At 46.5% G+C, this 17,002-nt stretch overlaps 1 protein-coding gene across 1 annotated transcript in view; it reads left to right on the top strand.

Moving 5' to 3' along the window:
• Window positions 1-16,552, top strand: part of FAM193A (family with sequence similarity 193 member A) — a 104,842-nt gene extending 88,290 nt beyond the window's left edge. The window contains 2 exon segments of the mRNA XM_021677715.2: window positions 6,297-6,378; window positions 15,800-16,552. Of these exon segments, the coding sequence (XP_021533390.2) occupies window positions 6,297-6,378; window positions 15,800-15,893 (176 nt within the window). The 3' untranslated portion in view covers window positions 15,894-16,552.
• Window positions 16,553-17,002: the final 450 nt, after the last annotated feature.

The following is a 17,002-nucleotide window of genomic DNA, read 5'->3' as shown; positions in this document are numbered from 1 at the left end:
TCCCTAAGATTTTAGGTGTATTTTGGTCTGTTAGAAGAAACTGCATCCCTAAATTGTAAAGAAAGAAGAACTTAACATACATACAAAAGTAAGATTTAGTACAATGAAGGGATAGAGTGTAACTGTAAAAATGAAAATTAAAAAAAAAAGATTTTATTTTTAAAGATTTTATTTATTTATTTGACAGAGATAGCGAGAGCAGGAACACAAGCAGGGGGAGCCTGCTTCTCCCTCTCCCACTCCCCCTGCTTGTGTTCCCTCTCTCGCTGTGTCTCTCTCTCTGTCAAATAAATAAAATCTTTAAAAATTTTAAAATAAAAGAGTTGATAAAAAAATCGGTTGAAAAAGGAAAGAAAAAAATTTTTTTAAGATTTTTATTTATTTGTCAGAGAGAAAGCACACGAGTGAGCACAAGCAGAGGGAGCGGCAGGCAGAGGGAGAAGCAGATTCCCGCTTAGCAAGGAGCCCGACGTGGGGCTCGATCCCAGGACTCTGGGATCATGACCTGAGTGAAGGCAGACGCTTAACCAACTGAGCCACATAGGCATCCCAAGAAAGAAAAAAAAATTTTTTTTTAAAGTTGAAAGACTAAAGAATCATGGTAAAAAAGCCATGGATTCTCTGTGCAGTATTCCCCTAGCACTAGAGTTCTGCCGTTCTCACTGATCGGTAAACTTGGTCTTGGCTGGCTGTTCTTGCTGATCTTCTGGGGGAGGGGCCTGTTGCCATGGTTCCCAAATGTCTTTGCCGGAGGCGGAATTGCCCCGCCCTTGCCGGTCCCGGCTAAGTCATCTGCTTGGGTTTGCTCTCGGGAGCTTTTGTTCTCTGCAAGCTTTCCATACAGCTTTGGAGGCGGAGAGTGAAAATGGCGGCCTCCCAATCTCCACCCCGGAGGAGCCGAGAACTCGGGGCCCCGCTCCTCAGTGTGCCCCCAGAGAAAAGCAGTCAGTCACTCCCGTCTCCCCGGTCTCCGGCCGCACTCCGTGCTCACCCGGCCTGTGACCCTGCGTTTCTGTCTCTGGCTCACGACCCCGTGTGGAGTCTCCAAACCCAGCAGATCCCTGAGGTGCGCTCCCGCGCTGCTCCTCCCGGGGAGGAAGGGGAGTCTCCCCGGATCTGCCACTTGTTGGGTCCCTGATGGAGGAGCAGGGGCCCGACTGTGCCGCGGATCACGGTTTATGGCAACCCCAAGCTGAGAGCCCGCGCCTGGGCTCTGCCTCTGCAGCCGGCTTCCCTGCTCCGATACCTGGGAGCTCTGCCGCACTCAGGCACCCCCGGTCTTTCTGTGACCCCGAGGGTCCTGAGACCACACTGTCCCACGAGGGTTCCACCCCCTGCTTAGCCACCAGAGTGACATCCTGCAGCGGAGCAGACTTCTAAAAGTTCTGACTTTGTGCTCCGCGGCTCTATCGCTTGCCAGAAGCGGCCGACGGAGGCCCCTCCCCCGCCGTCTATCCTCCCGAATATCGCCTCGGATTCACTTCTCCGCACGTCCTACCTTCCAGAAAGTGGTCGCTTTTCTGATGAGAGAGTTGTTGCTACTCTTTTCTTTGATCTCCTGTTGAGTTTGTAGGTGTTCAGAATGGTTTGATCCCTATCCAGCTGAATTCCTGGGACCAGACGAAATTTAGGTCTCCTACTCCTCCGCCATCTTGCTCCTCCTCCTCCCCCCCATTTCTTATTTTGTGTATTTGTGTTTTCTTCCCATTCTGTTTCATTCAGCTAATTAATAGCTTGTCACTTATTTTGAGGATGCCCGAGTGGATCAGTGAGTGGGGCATGTGACTCTTGATCTCGGGGTTGTGAGTTCAAGCCCCACATTGGGTGTGGAGCCCACTTAAAAAAAAAAAAAAGTTTGTCTATTTTATTCACATTTTTTTTTTAAAAAAAGGCTATTTATTAGCTAGGTTTACTGTTGTTCTTTCTAATATCTCATCAATTTCTGCTTTTATCTTTATTTTCTTCCCGTGCTTTCTTTTACTTTGTTGTTTATTTTCTAACTTCTTGATTGGGGAATTTAGCTCATTTGTTTTCATTCCACCATTTTTATTGATCGAAGTATTTAGCATTTCAGATTTTCCTCTGATCATTCCTTTAAATATATTTCATAGTCTGATAATGTTTATTGGCATTTTGTTTTAAGAAATTCAGGAATTTCTTTGTTTTTATCCCCTCCTTCACCCAGTAGTTTAATAGGTGGCTTTTAGGTTTCCAGGTAGAAGAGACTTTTTTTTTTTTTTAAGATTTTATTTATTTGAGAGAGTAAACAAACGGGGGGTGGGTGGCAGAGCGAGAAGGAGAAGCAGATTACCTGTTGAGCAGGGAACCTAATACTGGGCTCGATCCCAGAATCCTGGGATCATGACCTGAGCCAGGGGAAGACGCCTCATGGACTGAGCCACTCACGTTCCCCTGGGAAATCCTTTTTTATGTTAATAATTTCTAGGTTTTCTGCATTGCGATCAGAGAATATTATTCATAATATTTCTGCTTTATGGAATTTACTGATATTTTTCTTGTGACCAGCTTTTGTAACTGCCCTGTATACACTTGAGATAAAAATGTATTTTTTTCTGTTATCATGGTGAAAATTGAATGTATATATCTTCATGATGTATTGATCAATAATAGTCAGGGTTAGGTCTTCTGTTTCCTTCCTGGTTTTTTGTCCTCTTGACCTGTCTTCTGTTAGTTATTTTATTTTATTTTTATTTATTTATTTATTTATTTATTTATTTATTTTTAAAGATTTTATTTATTTGACAGAGACACAGCGAGAGAGGGAACACAGCAGGGGGAGTGGGAGAGGGGGAAGCAGGCTTCCCGTTGAGCAGGGAGCCCGATGCGGGGCTCAATCCCAGGACCCCGGGATCACGACCCGAGCCGAAGGCAGACACTCAATGACATAGCCACCCAGGCACCCCTGTCTTCTGTTATTTATTATTAATGAGTTTCTAGGTTTCCTTGTCTCTCTTGCAATTTTGCTTTATAAGGGTGGTGTTTGTATTTGGTGCACATTCCTAACTGTAATATCTTTTTAGTGAATTGTGGGTTTTAGTACTAAAAAATGTCCTTTTGTTGTGCTTTTGCCTTGAATTCTACTTTGTCTAAGATGGTGATCGCTGCCCCTTCGCTCTTTGTGTCTCCATTTGCCTGGCGGGACACTTCTGCTCTCATCCCTGAGTCCCTCAGTGTTAGCTCGTTCTCTGATTTCAGACAGCACAAATCTTGTATCTTGCTTTGTGAGCCAAATGGAAAATCTTATCTGGAGGTGATTTAAGCCCCATTCGCATATATTACTATGTGCTTTGTCTCAGCTCCGACGACATTTTATAATTGCTCTGTATATTTTATATTTGCTGTTTCTTTTTCTTAGCTTTTATTTTTGAAAATCATTGGTGTTGGGGCGCCTGGGTGGCTCAGTCATTAAGCGTCTGCCTTCGGCTCAGGTCATGATCCCAGGGTCCTGGGATCGAGCCCCACATCAGGCTCTCTGATCAGTGGGAAGCCTGCTTCTCCCTCTCCCACTCCCCCTGCTTGTGTTCCCTCTCTTGCTGTGTCTCTCTCTGTCAAATAAATAAATAAAAATCTTTAAATTAAAAAAAAAAAATCATTGGTGTTTAAGCAAGTCGGCGATCTTGCCTGCGTGCATCCCTCCACACTTCTACCGTTGGTGCCCATCCGTCGTTGGTTTCCTTGCTTACCTTCCACAGCTGGCTTCAGGGCAGCTTCTCTGACACCACTTACTGCCTGGACAATAGTCCGTGAGCTGCTTCCATCCTTTTCACTCCCCGCCTTTTGCAGTCCCTTTTCTTCCATTTCCCAACTGCATTATTTCTGCTATGTCAGACACACGGTGTTTATAGGTCTCCATCTGACTACATCCCATGCTGGTGTTGGTCCTCCTGTGAGGTGTTTCCTGTCCTCTTCCGGTTGGATGATGCTCACCCTTAGGCGCATGTCCTCAAGTAGGGGTCAGGGGTATGGAATTCTCTGAGCTCTGGCAAAGCAAGATGTTTCCTACAGTCTTAATGATGTACAGAAGCCTGGCCTGGCTGGGTCACACTTTCCACTCTGATTAACGTAGCTTTGCTGTTGTGAAAAATGTCTTCCTGGTACTGAATCTGGTTATGGTTCTGTCGCTTTTTTTTTCTTATACCAAGATATTCAGTAGTGATTATTAATTCTGATCAGAAGAAAAGAAGATTAGAAATTGCTTTCGAGGACAGCTTTTCCAGCAGACATACCTGCTTATTGGCTTTTGTCATTGTTCCTCTCCCAGAACTGTTAATGGAAGGACTGTTGATCAGAGACTCGCTCTCGTAGACTTCACTTTCATTACATCTCTAAACACTCCTGCCCCATGTCGCCCTTCCTCATACACCAGCATTTCTTTGAACCGGGCCTCGGCAAGTCTAGTCGGCAGGCAGGCGAGGTCTGCAAGTGGACATGTAGACGGAGGCCCAGTCGGAATAGTCTTGGTGGCCAGGGAGGAATGGATTGGGCCATGGACGCAGGGCAGCTGTGACTGCATGTGTCGTGAGGATGAGTCTGCACTGGCTGGGTTGGGCAGGGTGGAGCCCGGCTGGGAGGCTGGTGAAGGCCAGCCCTGATGCAGCAGCAGTGGGTAGAGACTGTTGGGGGGGGCGGTCCCAGACTGTTCACAGAGAACTTGCCGGGCCTGTAGAAGCCGTGACATGAGAGTGAGGCGGGGCTGAGGTTCCCCGTCAGAAACGGAGCAGGCTCACAGCAGACCATACTGGGGGGCAGATGCCTGAAGGTGCCTGTAGAGGAGCCAGCTGCAGGGACGTGCAACTCACGAAAGCGGTCTGGGGCAGCGGGGGAGGTTTGGTGGCGTCCGTGTCCCCATGGAAGGAGGGGATGGTGGGGGCGGGGGTAGTGCAGAGGAGGAAAGCTGGGCACGGGGAGCTCTGGTTGCCGGCAGAGGGTGGCTGGGAGGGGCTGTGGTCATGCAGGTCCCTACAGGGAAGCTCTTCGCAGACATTTCTGTGAGCTCGCAGGTGTGAAGGCACTCTGCCTGGTGGTCTAAGTCAGCAAAACGTCAGCTGCCATTACAGCTGAACCATGGCTTATGCCACTGTCAAAGTGCCCCAGTGAAAGGAACGAAGGTGTGTCTTTGTTTTCTATAGAGCACAAAAAATTATCCCATGCTAAAGTCTGCAGGGAAGTGGGGACTCTGTACCTTCCTTTGAGGATGGGGCCAGGTGTTGTGTGTGCGCCGCCAGCCCTCCTAGCAGCCCAGCTGTGTGCTGACGTAGCCTCTGGTGCCCAGGGCCCAGGCAGTGCCTAGGATCCCACGGGTTGTAACAGACAGGGCGGGCAGAGAAGAAGCATGAAGTCGAACCCCTCAAACTTGCTGAGATTCAAGGAGTTGGAATAATCCTGAATCATTATTCTCCCTGCCATCCTGCCTGTTTTCAAAGAAAGTGATTTAACTGCAAAGTGAAATACAGCCTTGCTTTTTTATTGGAACAGCCTGAAAAGTGTTTGATGATGTCTCTGGGATGTTGCACGTATAAACTGAATGTCTGGGAGAGCCGTCTTCCAGTAGAGGTTGATGTCGGGGTCCCCGGTACAGTCAGTCGTGTCCTCTTGCCATGAGGGGCACTTGCAAGGGACAGCATTTGCCTCCCCATGGGGCTGCCTTCTGGGCTTCTGTTCACTAGCATGCCCCCACTGCTTCCTGCCCTCCTGTAGGGACTTAGGACAGACCCTGGGCTTGCAAGCACCTTAGGTTTCAGGGAGTCTTCTCAAGGGCCCTCCCATCACGGAAATGTATCAGGTAAAGACCAGTCGCGGGGCGCCTGCGTGGCTCAGTCGTTAAGCGTCTGCCTTCGGCTCAGGTCGTGATCCCAGGGTCCTGGGATCGAGCCCCGCATCGGGCTCCCTGCTCAGAGGGAAGCCTGCTTCTCCCTCTCCCACTCCCCCTGCTTGTGTTCCCTCTCTTGCTGTGTCCCTCTCTGACAAATAAAAAAAGAAATCTTTAAAAAAAAAAAAAAAAGACCAGTCACTAGGGGAATCTGGGTGCCAGCCAATGGATCTCTTCTAGTGGGACCTGAAGCCGCAGTTGCTTTGCTCAGCAAACCTGTGAGTTCCATAATTTCCAGGTTGAACGTGGAAGTTCACAAGCACATGAGAGACATCTGCCCTCCTTTGGCTGTTTGTAAAGTCTCATTTTAGAGAAAATTTTCAGTTTGTGAAGTTATTAAAATTAAGTAAAGCCAGGTAATCTGTTTTCTTGTAACCTGACTTTCCTCTTTTCTTTCATTTTACAGATGATGTTTTTCTGCCTAAAGATATCGACCTAGACAGCGTGGATATGGATGAGACAGAGAGGGAAGTGGAGTATTTCAAAAGGTAAATGTTACGGCTTTGTGTCTGAAATGATGATGGTTTCACGGCTGCCAGACATGACCCTCCTGACCCCCCCCCCGGCATTGCTGCTGTCATGGACACGAGTTCTGTCAGCTAGCCGAGGGGCCTGTCACACACATCCCCACACAGTCCTAGCACACACACGGGCCTCCTCACTCACCCTCACACCCGGTCACCTCTCCCCACCCCTCTGTGTGAAGACTGGTTGAGGACCGTGGCTCCAGACCAGCAGCATCAGGGAGCAGGCCCCTCCCCAGACCTGCTGAATTACTCTTGGGAGGTACCCAACATCTGTGTTGTCACAAGCATCCCTGGTCATCCTCATTTGTGCTTGACATTGGAACACACTGATACGGCATGCTTTTGGGGAGAAAAGTAACATTTTAGAGATTCGCTCAGTTTTCCCGATAAGCAGATTTCATTAGTACTGTGTTCAATAGTATTTTATCTACTTTGTGAATTATGGCAAGCAAATTTCATTTTAAAGTTTCTTGTTCCTTCTTTAACCTGTTTGTTTCAGATAATACACACATACACACACAAAAGGAGCAGGTAGATTGCAGTGCAAAAAGTCATTAACTCCTATCTGAAATATTGTAGGGGCATCTGGGTGGCTCAGTCGGTTAAGCGTCTGACTCTTGATCTCAGCTAAGGTCTTGATCTCGAGGTCAGGAGTTCAAGCCCCACATTGGGCTCCATGCCCAGCACAGAGCCTCCTTAAAAAAAATGAAAGATAAAAATAAATGAAATATGATAGAATTCTAAATTATTCTGGAAGTTATGTTTATTATATAATTTATGTATGTGTGCATGTGTGTGTATATATCTCATTTTAGCAGACAGAGTAAAGCATTTGCTAAAGTTGGACGTCCATTCTAATAAAAACTCATACATAGGACTAGATAGGCATATCCTTAACATAATAAAGGGTATCCATAAAATACAATAAATGCCATAGTTACAGTGAAACATTAAAAGCTGTCCCTTGTGGGCGCCTGGGTGGCTCAGTTGGTTAAGCAACTGCCTTCGGCTCAGGTCATGATCCTGGAGTCCCGGGATCGAGTCCCACATCAGGCTCCCTGCTCAGCAGGGAGTCTGCTTCTCCCTCTGACCCTCCTCCCTCTCGTGTTCTCTGTCTCTCATTCTCTCTCTCGCAAATAAATAAAATCTTAAAATAAAATAAAAGCTGTCCCTTGAGATTAAAAAAGACAAAAGAAAATAAGGATGCCCAATGTTACAACTTCTGTTTGTGAAGGTGTAAGAAGAAACCAAGGGACAAGGATCAGAAGGAAGAAATAGAATTGTCATTCTCAGACAATTCTCAGAATTGTCTTCCTCACACATTCTCTGTGACGGAAGTGTGTTTGTACAAAGAATCTGTAAGCAAATCACTTGAGTTACTAACACAGTTTGCCCTGAAGCTGGATTCTAGGGAGCATTTTTTGGATAAAGGCAAAACTTTGGAGAGAGATTTTCCCAAGGTAGACCTATAGGACTCATATACTTTAAAATCATGCATGACCTTATAAACAAAGATTATCAAACACCCAAGACCTGGGGAAAAGAAACATCTAGAAATGAAAAATGTAATGAGTAAAATCAAGATGTTAATAGATACATGATAAATAGATTAGACATTGCTGAAGAGGGAATTTGTGAACTGGAAGAACTATCTGAAAGATGTACCCAGAATGCACCCACATACAAGGAAATTAGAAAAGAGGAAAGAGGCTCAGACACATGGAGGAAAGACTGAGTCTGACATACATTTAACTGGAGCCCCCCTAGGAGAATGTGAAGGCTACAGAAAAGCTGTATTTGAAGAGATACAGCACCTGGGGATTTTGCAGCGCTAATGAGAAATCCAAATCTACAAATTCAGAAGCACAACATATACGAATGGAATAAACAAACAAATTCCATTCTTCAGCATAGCAAATGTGAAACCAGAAGACCATGGGGTGATATTTACAGCGTTGAGAGAAAGTTGTCAGTCTGTAACTGTGTATACCACAAACCTATTCTTTTTCCATAGTAAAGAAAAACTATAGGAACTTGCTCCAAAGAGATCTGTGTTTAAAAAAAAAAAAAATCTTCAAGAGAGAAAGATACCTCAGAAAGACAGTGTGATTTGCAGGAAGGAGAGAGAGAAACAGCCTGATAAATGTTGTTAAATAAAACATTTTCTTTGTAACAAGATAGTAATAATGTCTAATTGACATTATGTCTGAAAGAACCACAGTATTGAACAGAATAGTATGTAAGCTAGGTGTGAAATAGAGCTGAGTATCCTCACGTCCTTTTCTCGTTGAGGTATTTAACAGGTATTTAATATTCAGACTTGAAGCTAAATTGGCGATACAGTTTCACAAGTAAGCATTAAAAGAATAGAAATAGGATGTATAAATTGCTAATCTGTAGAAGGAAAAAAATCAAAACTCAAAATGAAAAAATAAATGTAAAGAAAGTACAGTAAACAAATTTTAAAAACACGAGAGACACAAGTTCAGTTTTATCAGCAACCATGATAGAAAAAAAAAGTTTGTCAGATTGTGTTAACGATTTTAAATATATACACACACATGCTTACACACATGCACGCGCACACACTCTGTTTATAAGAACATACCTAAAATACAGTGAATAGAAAGGTGGAAGTAAAGAGGAAGTGTTGGGCGCCTGGGTGGCTCAGTTGGTTAAGCAACTGCCTTCGGCTCAGGTCATGATTCTGGAGTCCCAGGATCGAGTCCCGCATCGGGCTCCCTGCTCGGCAGGGAGTCTGCTTCTCCCTCTGACCCTCCCCCCTCTCATGTGCTTGCTCTCTCTCATTCTCTCTCTCTCAAATAAATAAATAAAATCTTTAAAAAAAAAAAAAAAGAGGTGTATAATTACGTTATTATCAGACAGAATATGGATTAATATAAGGGACAGATAAAGGTTGCTACATAGTGCTAAAAGGTTCAGTGTGTGAGGAAGACATAGAAATTTTAAACTAGGTACTAAATGAAATAGCCTCAAAATACAAACAGGAAATAGTTTGGGCTGCATAGAGGATCAGATCTACCCTCCGTGTAGGACATCTCCAACTATGTCTGTGTGGCCGCTTGCTCGAGCAGTGCATGCATCCACAGGGATGTGGAAGATGAATACAGATGAAAGTGCGTCCAGGGAACAGGGTGTCTGTGTTCTTGGGCCCACAGGGGATGCTCATGGAAGCGAAGCAAGTACTGGGCCACAGAAAGCAAGGCTCAGAAGTTTCAGAGAAGAAATATGTATAATTGTGTTCTCTGACCACACCACGTTTAAATCGGCAATTTACAAGAAGTAAATTTTTAAGTCCCTAAGTATTTGGAAATCTGAAAGTATGTATGTTTCACTCATGGGTTCTACAAGAAACCACAGTAGACATTTAAAAATATGTGGAACTAAAAGAGAAGGAAAACACTGCATATGAAAACTTGTGGGATGGGGACACAGTTCGTTCTCAAGCACTCTTTCAGTGAAGTCTTAAGACTGCCGAGTGAGTTTTTAAAAACCTGAAAATTAATGAGTTAAGGATTTTGTTTGAGAAATTAGGGAAAGAACAAATAAACCCAAAGAAAGTTTAAGGAGATAATGTATCAAAGAAATCGTGAAACAGAAAAATACAGAGAAGATCAACAAAGCCAAACTTTGACTCTTTGAAAATATTAAATAAATAAATAAACCTTTGAGAGACTGATCAGGATAAAATAGGGGGAAAAAGACACAAAACAATACAGTAATTAGATGGAAAAGAACCAGAGTGTTGATAATGATCAAAGTTGGACCATGGCTGCACCCATGTTACCACACTCTGCTTTTGTGTGGGTTTGACATCTTCTATAATGAAAAGGGTTTCTTTAGTTTTGTGACTATAGAAGTGAAAAGGAAGACAGAGCTACAGGTACTGCAGTGATTCAACCATAAGAGAACACTGGGAACAACTTCACAATTAATTTTAAAACAAATACAAAATCGGGTGCCTGGGTGGCTCAGTCGTTAAGCGTCTGCCTTCGGCTCAGGTCATGATCCCGGGGTCCTGGGATCGAGTCCCACATCGGGCTCCCTGCTCAGCGGGGAGCCTGCTTCTCCCTCTGCCTCTCTCTCTCCATCTCTTATGAATAAATAAATAAAATCTTAAAAAAAAAAAAAAAAACACAAAATCAACCCAATGACAAAATAGCCTGAAGATCCAGTAACCATCAAAGAAATCAGAGTAGTGGTTGCGAATAATCCCGAGGAGACACTACATTCTGACATTTGTGCTGAGAATTCTCCCAAAACTTAAGAGATTATTCAGCCTTCTACTGATTCTACCAGAGGATTGACAGGAGGAGACAGCACAAGACACCCCACTTTATTTTATGAGAGAAGGAAGATTTTGATACCAAAATCTGCTAGAAGTGATTACAGAAAACATGAAAAATCACAGATCTGTTTCGGTCATGAATATTAATTGGGTGCAAAAAAATTTCACATTCCAAATCCAACAGTATTTTTTTTTTTTTTTTTTTTTTTAAAGTTTTTTTTTTTTTTTTTGAGGGAGAAAAGGAGAAAGAGAGAGCATGAGGGGGGGAGGGTCAGAGGGAGAAGCAGACTCCCTGCCGAGCAGGGAGCCCGATGTGGGACTCGATCCCGGGACTCCAGGATCATGACCTGAGCCGAAGGCAGTCGCTTAACCGACTGAGCCACCCAGGCGCCCCCAACAGTATTTTTAAAAGCAGTATATGACCAAACTGGTGTACCTTAGGAATGAGTGCAAGGAGTATTTACTATTAGGAAATCCACAAATGCTCTTTGCTAAATTGATAATTAAAGAAGAGCCATATGATCATTTCCATAGGTTTAGAAAAAACATTTGATAAAAATGTTAGCATTCAATTAATTAAAAAAAAAAATGGTAAACTAGTAGTAGAAGGAAATATCCTTAACCTGAAAAGGAGGTTTACCAAAAGAGACAGAGAAAAGAAATCTATATGAAACAGTTTCTCAAACGGAAAGCGTGGAAGCATGTGCAAAACAAAGATGCTCTCTGTTTCCACTTCTTCTGTTCAGCCTTAAGTCGTGGTTCCTAGGCAGCATTATAAGAGAAAAGAAATTAAAGGCTTAAGGAGTGGAAAGCAGGAGATAAAGTTCCATTTTACTTACAGATGATCTAATTGACTACAAAGGGAATTACAAAAGAATTTAGCAAGAAAAAGAATTTTTAGTGAAGGGACTGGCTGTAGGATCAGTGTACAGAAGTTATGTTTCTCTATACCATCCGTAATTTAAAAATGTAGTTTAAATAAAGACAGTATTTGTAACAGCACCAGAATCTGTGCAGTCTCCATGAATAAATCTAATAGAAGTTGCCCACGACCTATGCGTAGAAGAGGATGAAGCATGAGTGAAGAATATTGAAGACCTGGAATAGATCCTGTATTCATTGATAGGAAAAGTGAGTATCATAAAGCTATCTCACTTCCCAAAATTTATCTGTAGATTTTAAAACCCAAGAAGGATTTTGTAAAATTGAGTGTTCTTAAAACACATTAGGGTAGATACGTGACAATACAGTCACATGTGGAATGCTATACAACCGAGGAAAGGAATGAACTAGAGCAGTCTGCAATGTGGATCTTACAAACAATAGTAGACAAAAGGCAGAACATGAGAATATACATAATACACTGTTTATATAAAGCTCAGTTTAGACATAACCAAAGTACATTTTTAAGAATTACTTTATTTAAAATCAGTTATTGGGGCGCCTGGGTGGCTCAGTCGTTAAGCGTCTGCCTTCAGCTCAGGTCATGATCCCAGGGTCCTGGGATCAAGTCCCACATCGGGCTCCCTGCTCGGCAGGAAGTCTGCTTCTCCCTCTCCCACTCCCCCTGCTTGTGTTCCTGCTCTCGCTATCTCTCTCTCTGTCAAATAAATAAATAAAATTTTAAAAAAAAATTATTAACATAAAATGTATCATTAGTTTCAGAGGTAGAGTTCAGTGATTCATCAGTTGCATAAAACACCCAATGCTCATCACATCACGTGCCCTCCTTCATGCCCATCCCCCAGTTACCCCATCCCCCAGCCACCTGCCCTCCAGCAACCCTCGGTTTGTTTTCTAGAGTTCAGCATCTCTTATGGTTTGTCTCCCTCTCTGATTTCATCTTATTTTTCCTTCCCTTCCCCTATGATCCTGTTTTCTTTCTTAAATTCCACATGTGAGATCATATGGTAGTTGTCTTTCCCTGACTGACTTATTTTGCTCAGCATAATACCCTCTAGTTCCATCACATCGATGTAAATGGCAAGATTTCATTCTTTCTGATGGCTGAGTAGTATTCCATTGTGTATATACACACCACGTCTTCTTTATCCATTCATCTGTTGATGGACATCTGGGCTCTTTCCATTAGTACATTTTTTAATGTACACCTTTCAGTCCAGCAGCTCCACTCCTGGCTGGCTGCCCAAGAGAAATAAGAGCATGTATCCACACAAAGATTCCTACATGAATGTTTCTAGAAGTTTCACTTGTAATAGCCAAAAACTGGGGACAGCCCCGTATCCACAGCAGATGAGCAGATAAACTGTGCTCTCTCCGTCCAGTGGACACCACTCAGCAGTGAAAAGCATACTCCTGATGAAACACCAGAGCCAGATCTCAGAAGCAGGGTGCTTAGGGCAAGAAGCCAGACAAGAGGTAACGAAGTGCAAAGTTCCGTGTACATGAGATGCCAGAAAATACAAGTTCATCCCTAGTGACAGCAGATCTCTGTTTGCCTGGGGCCGGGGCAGCAAGGAGATGACAGCAAAAGGACACTTCCTGGAAGTGTTCTGTGTCTTGATTGATGGGATAGTTTCCCGATGTATTTGTCAGCACTGTGAGCTATAGAATAACTGTAGTTTATTGTACATAAAATATACCTCAGTGAAGTATATTTTAAAAATTAAGTCTATCATTCAGGGATACTATACAGCACATAGGTGTTAAGACTATAAGTAAAAGCAAGGAAATGATCATAAAAAGCCAGAATGGTGATCACTTCTGAGGTGGGTGGGGGCTGCCGGGACGCACTGTCCCACAGCTTGATGCTTGTGCTCCCCAGTGTTTGCCTTATCAGTTTCCTTTCGAGCACACGTCTCTTTACTCTCCTGTATGTGTGTGACGTTCACACAAAAATCAAACCATATGCTAAAGGATTAATCTGATCCTCCTAGAAGAATAGGAAGAACGGACGGCTTTTCTTGCCCATTACAAAGACGATCATGAAAACATTGTGATATTCGTGCAGAATCCGGAGCCCAGAAACAGACTATACAAACGCTGAGCTTTGGTTTATGACAAAAGACAGATCGACAGTGGAAATGAAGGTGTGTTCATAAATGGAGCTATGAAAGTTTATGTAAGAAAAACTTTTAAATTGGATCTGCCCCCCATATCCTACCCAAAGGTCAGCTCTAGATGAGTTAAGATTCTAAATGTCAAAAGCAAACCTTTTGATTTGGAATACAGGTGAGTATCTTTTTGACCTCAGAGTAGGGAAAGATTCTTAAAAACACCAACCATAAAATAAAAGATTGATAAATGACATTAAAATCAACAATTCTTTAAAGAAAGTGAGGAGACCGTGTGCGCAGCACCTCACGAAGGGTTGGTATCAGAACAGATAAACATGACAGAGCAGGAAAAGACAAACAGCGTGGACAGATGTGCTGTCACAGAAAACTGTGACCATGGACCTGTGGAGAGGCCTCCCGCCTGATGGGGAGCTGGGCGCACAGGGGCAGCGGCTCCCCCACCCTCCGGGGGGGACACAGTGGCTCCAGCGACCATGGAGAAGTTTGGCAGAATTGGGTCAAGTCGAAGCCAGCCGTTTCACGGAGCCCCGCGCTCCGACGCGCGTGAGCACCAACGTCCACTTGTCTGTCCGTTCCGCGGGGTGAGCTCTTGGAGCCTTGGAAACGAGCACCCAGCGGCCTTATGGAGGAATCGCACAACATAGTGTTGAATGCGAGCAGTAAGAAAAAAATACAGGACAATTCGGTTCCTGTAAGTTCAGAAATCCGCACACGCAAACATGGGCGAGGGGCTGCGAGATCGTGGGGCGATTGTCACAGACGCCAGGGTGCGGGCTGCCTCCCGGGAGAGGACAGCGAGGTGCTGCAGGGTCGGCGGGGTCAGGCTTTCAGACCTGGGCTGGGGGGCTGTGGCGACCCAGGCTTGGTCCCGGTCCCCTGGGTGCACGTCCACAGCGTGTGTGACACAGTCCACAGAGGACCACACGGAGGCCTGATGGGCAGGGGGTGTTGAAGCGTCGGGTGCAGGGGAGCCAGGGGTTTGGGAAGGAGGCAGAGCCGGCGGCTGGGGGCCTGGGCCCTGTGCTGGGGGAGCCGCTGGGAGCCTTGCTTCCGTTGGCTCGGAGCCACCTGTGGGCGTTCCAGCCACGGCGAGTGGAGAGACGCGGGGGTGTGTGGCCTGCTGGGGACCGCTGGGAGCTACCGCCAGAGCAAGGGGGAGCGGGGGAGGCAGAGGGGGGAGTTCCCGAAGCTTGAAAAGGTGACGCCACTAGGACTTGGGGTTTGACCAACTGTGGCCAGGGAAGGAGAGGCTGGATTCTTGGGAGCAGGGCAGGGACGGACACAGACCGCCCAGCAGGCAGCATAAGAAATTGTGGGCGATTGAACCGCCATGTAAACGAACACATTTCAGCTTCTGGCTGGGTGACAGCGGTAACCATTTTCAGGCTTAATTCAAGTTTCTGCTCAGATGAGAGCTGGACAGGTGAGAACTTCAGAAATTATGCGAAGTATAGGCGGTTGAAAGGAAGTGTTCCTCATTTAATACAGAATCACCCACTATTGCCTGGGAAGCAGGTAGCAGAAGGTGGTGTTTTTCAAACACTGTTGGGCGTGCAGGGGTGAAGCAGAGCTGGGCTCCAGGGCTGGAGGCCTGCCTTGGAGACCTGGGGGCAGCGGGCAGCACTGTGGCCGTCTCACCGTGCCAGGTCCCGTTCCATATCACACTCACGCGTGCGTTCGTGGATAAATGAGGGCAGAGGGGATCTCCACGGCTTAACACGTGGAGAAGGGTAAGGTGGTGGCCATTGGCACGTTCTCAGATGGGCTCATCAGAAACTTCCTTTGGGCAGCTAAGAAGGACACAGGACACCAGAGGACATTGAGGGTGCTGGCCAGTGTCCTGAAGAAGGGGGCCCCTGTCCTCCCGAGGGCCTTTCCCCGCTCTGAAGGGTGGCCAGGTGTGGAGGGGACCTTGTCGCCGGGCCTGGCACACTGAGGGGGCCCCCCTCCCCCCCCGGAGGACACTAGGCTTTGCCGACACCAGCTCGCATGTGGGCTGTTCCTTCGCTGACTGTTTGGCTCTTTGTCTTCACAGATTCTGTCTGGATTCCGCTAGACAGACCCGACAAAGACTGTCCATCAACTGGTCCAATTTTAGCTTGAAAAAAGCCACTTTTGCTGCCCACTGAATGAGGACCGCCTGGAGAGGGACACGCGGGAGGTGGGCCAGGCCCCGGAGCTGCTGTGCTTGCCCAGGGCTGGGCCGGGTGGGCCGCCGCACCTGAGACCCCCAGACCGAGGACTCGCTGCTCGGCCCGCGCCGGTAGCTCGTGTGCGTGTGTCTGTGAGTGAGGCGCTGAGCCCAGCGCTGTGCTGTCGGATTGGAACAGTAGCTCCTGCCGGTTCGCCGCCGCGCGGCCCGGAGCCTGGGTCGTGGCCAGAGACGCGTTTCATCATCCACGTGGCCCGTTGCCTCTGCATCTCGCCCTGTCCTGTCGTCTGTCCCCGCCGGGGCACTGCCGTCACGCAGCTCTCGTGTGCCCTGCACCCCACCGAGGCGGGCCAGGCGGGCAGGCGCTCTTCCGTTCTCCTGCACAACCTCCTGTCTCAGAGTGTACACGTTGCGCTGTTTGTGTCCGAACCCCTGACTTGTAGCCAGCTTGTGTAAGACCCCTTGCAGAATGAGAAAGTTCAAAAACAGAACCCCACCCAGTACTCACACCATCAAGTCTGTTAGAGAGTGTACGACTGTATTAACACGGAGGCCTGCCTGGCTACTTTTTTAACATATTGTTAAGTAATATTAAAATCATGTCTTTCTTTTTGAAAGATGGAATACATTAGTACAGCAGAAGACCTCGTCTGGTTGCTTTCTGCTGGGGGCGGTGTGGTGCCGGGGGCAGGGCACGGGGCGAGTGGGGGGCAGTGCCCCCCGAGGGAAACCTGGGCCACCAGCCTTGGAGCATCTCCCGGGTCACCCCTGGCAGCAGTTTAGGGGTCCTGGCACCCCCACCATCCTCCACGCAGCAGTGTATCCGGGGCCTTCCGTGTGCCAGGCAGGGCCAGGCCCAGGACAGAGCCCGGCCCGACGCTCAGAGGGTTTGGGGAGAGAGCAGTGGTAACACCAAGCAGCAGTGGCGGGGTGGAGGCGGAGCAGTGGTCCCCGCATTCTGACCTAGGGGGCAGGGGACGCAGAGCCATGTGGGCCGGAGGGTCAGCAGGCTGGGACTACACAGAGCCCTATGGGCAGGTGCCTGTCCGGGGTGGGGGGGAGGGGGAGGGGGCGGTGATCTCTAAC

This window comes from Neomonachus schauinslandi, chromosome 2 (assembly GCF_002201575.2).
Source record: "Neomonachus schauinslandi chromosome 2, ASM220157v2, whole genome shotgun sequence".
Taxonomy (NCBI): Eukaryota; Metazoa; Chordata; class Mammalia; order Carnivora; family Phocidae; genus Neomonachus; species Neomonachus schauinslandi.
The sequence above is the reverse complement of the archived record's forward strand: the minus strand, read 5'-3'. Positions and strand labels throughout refer to the sequence as shown.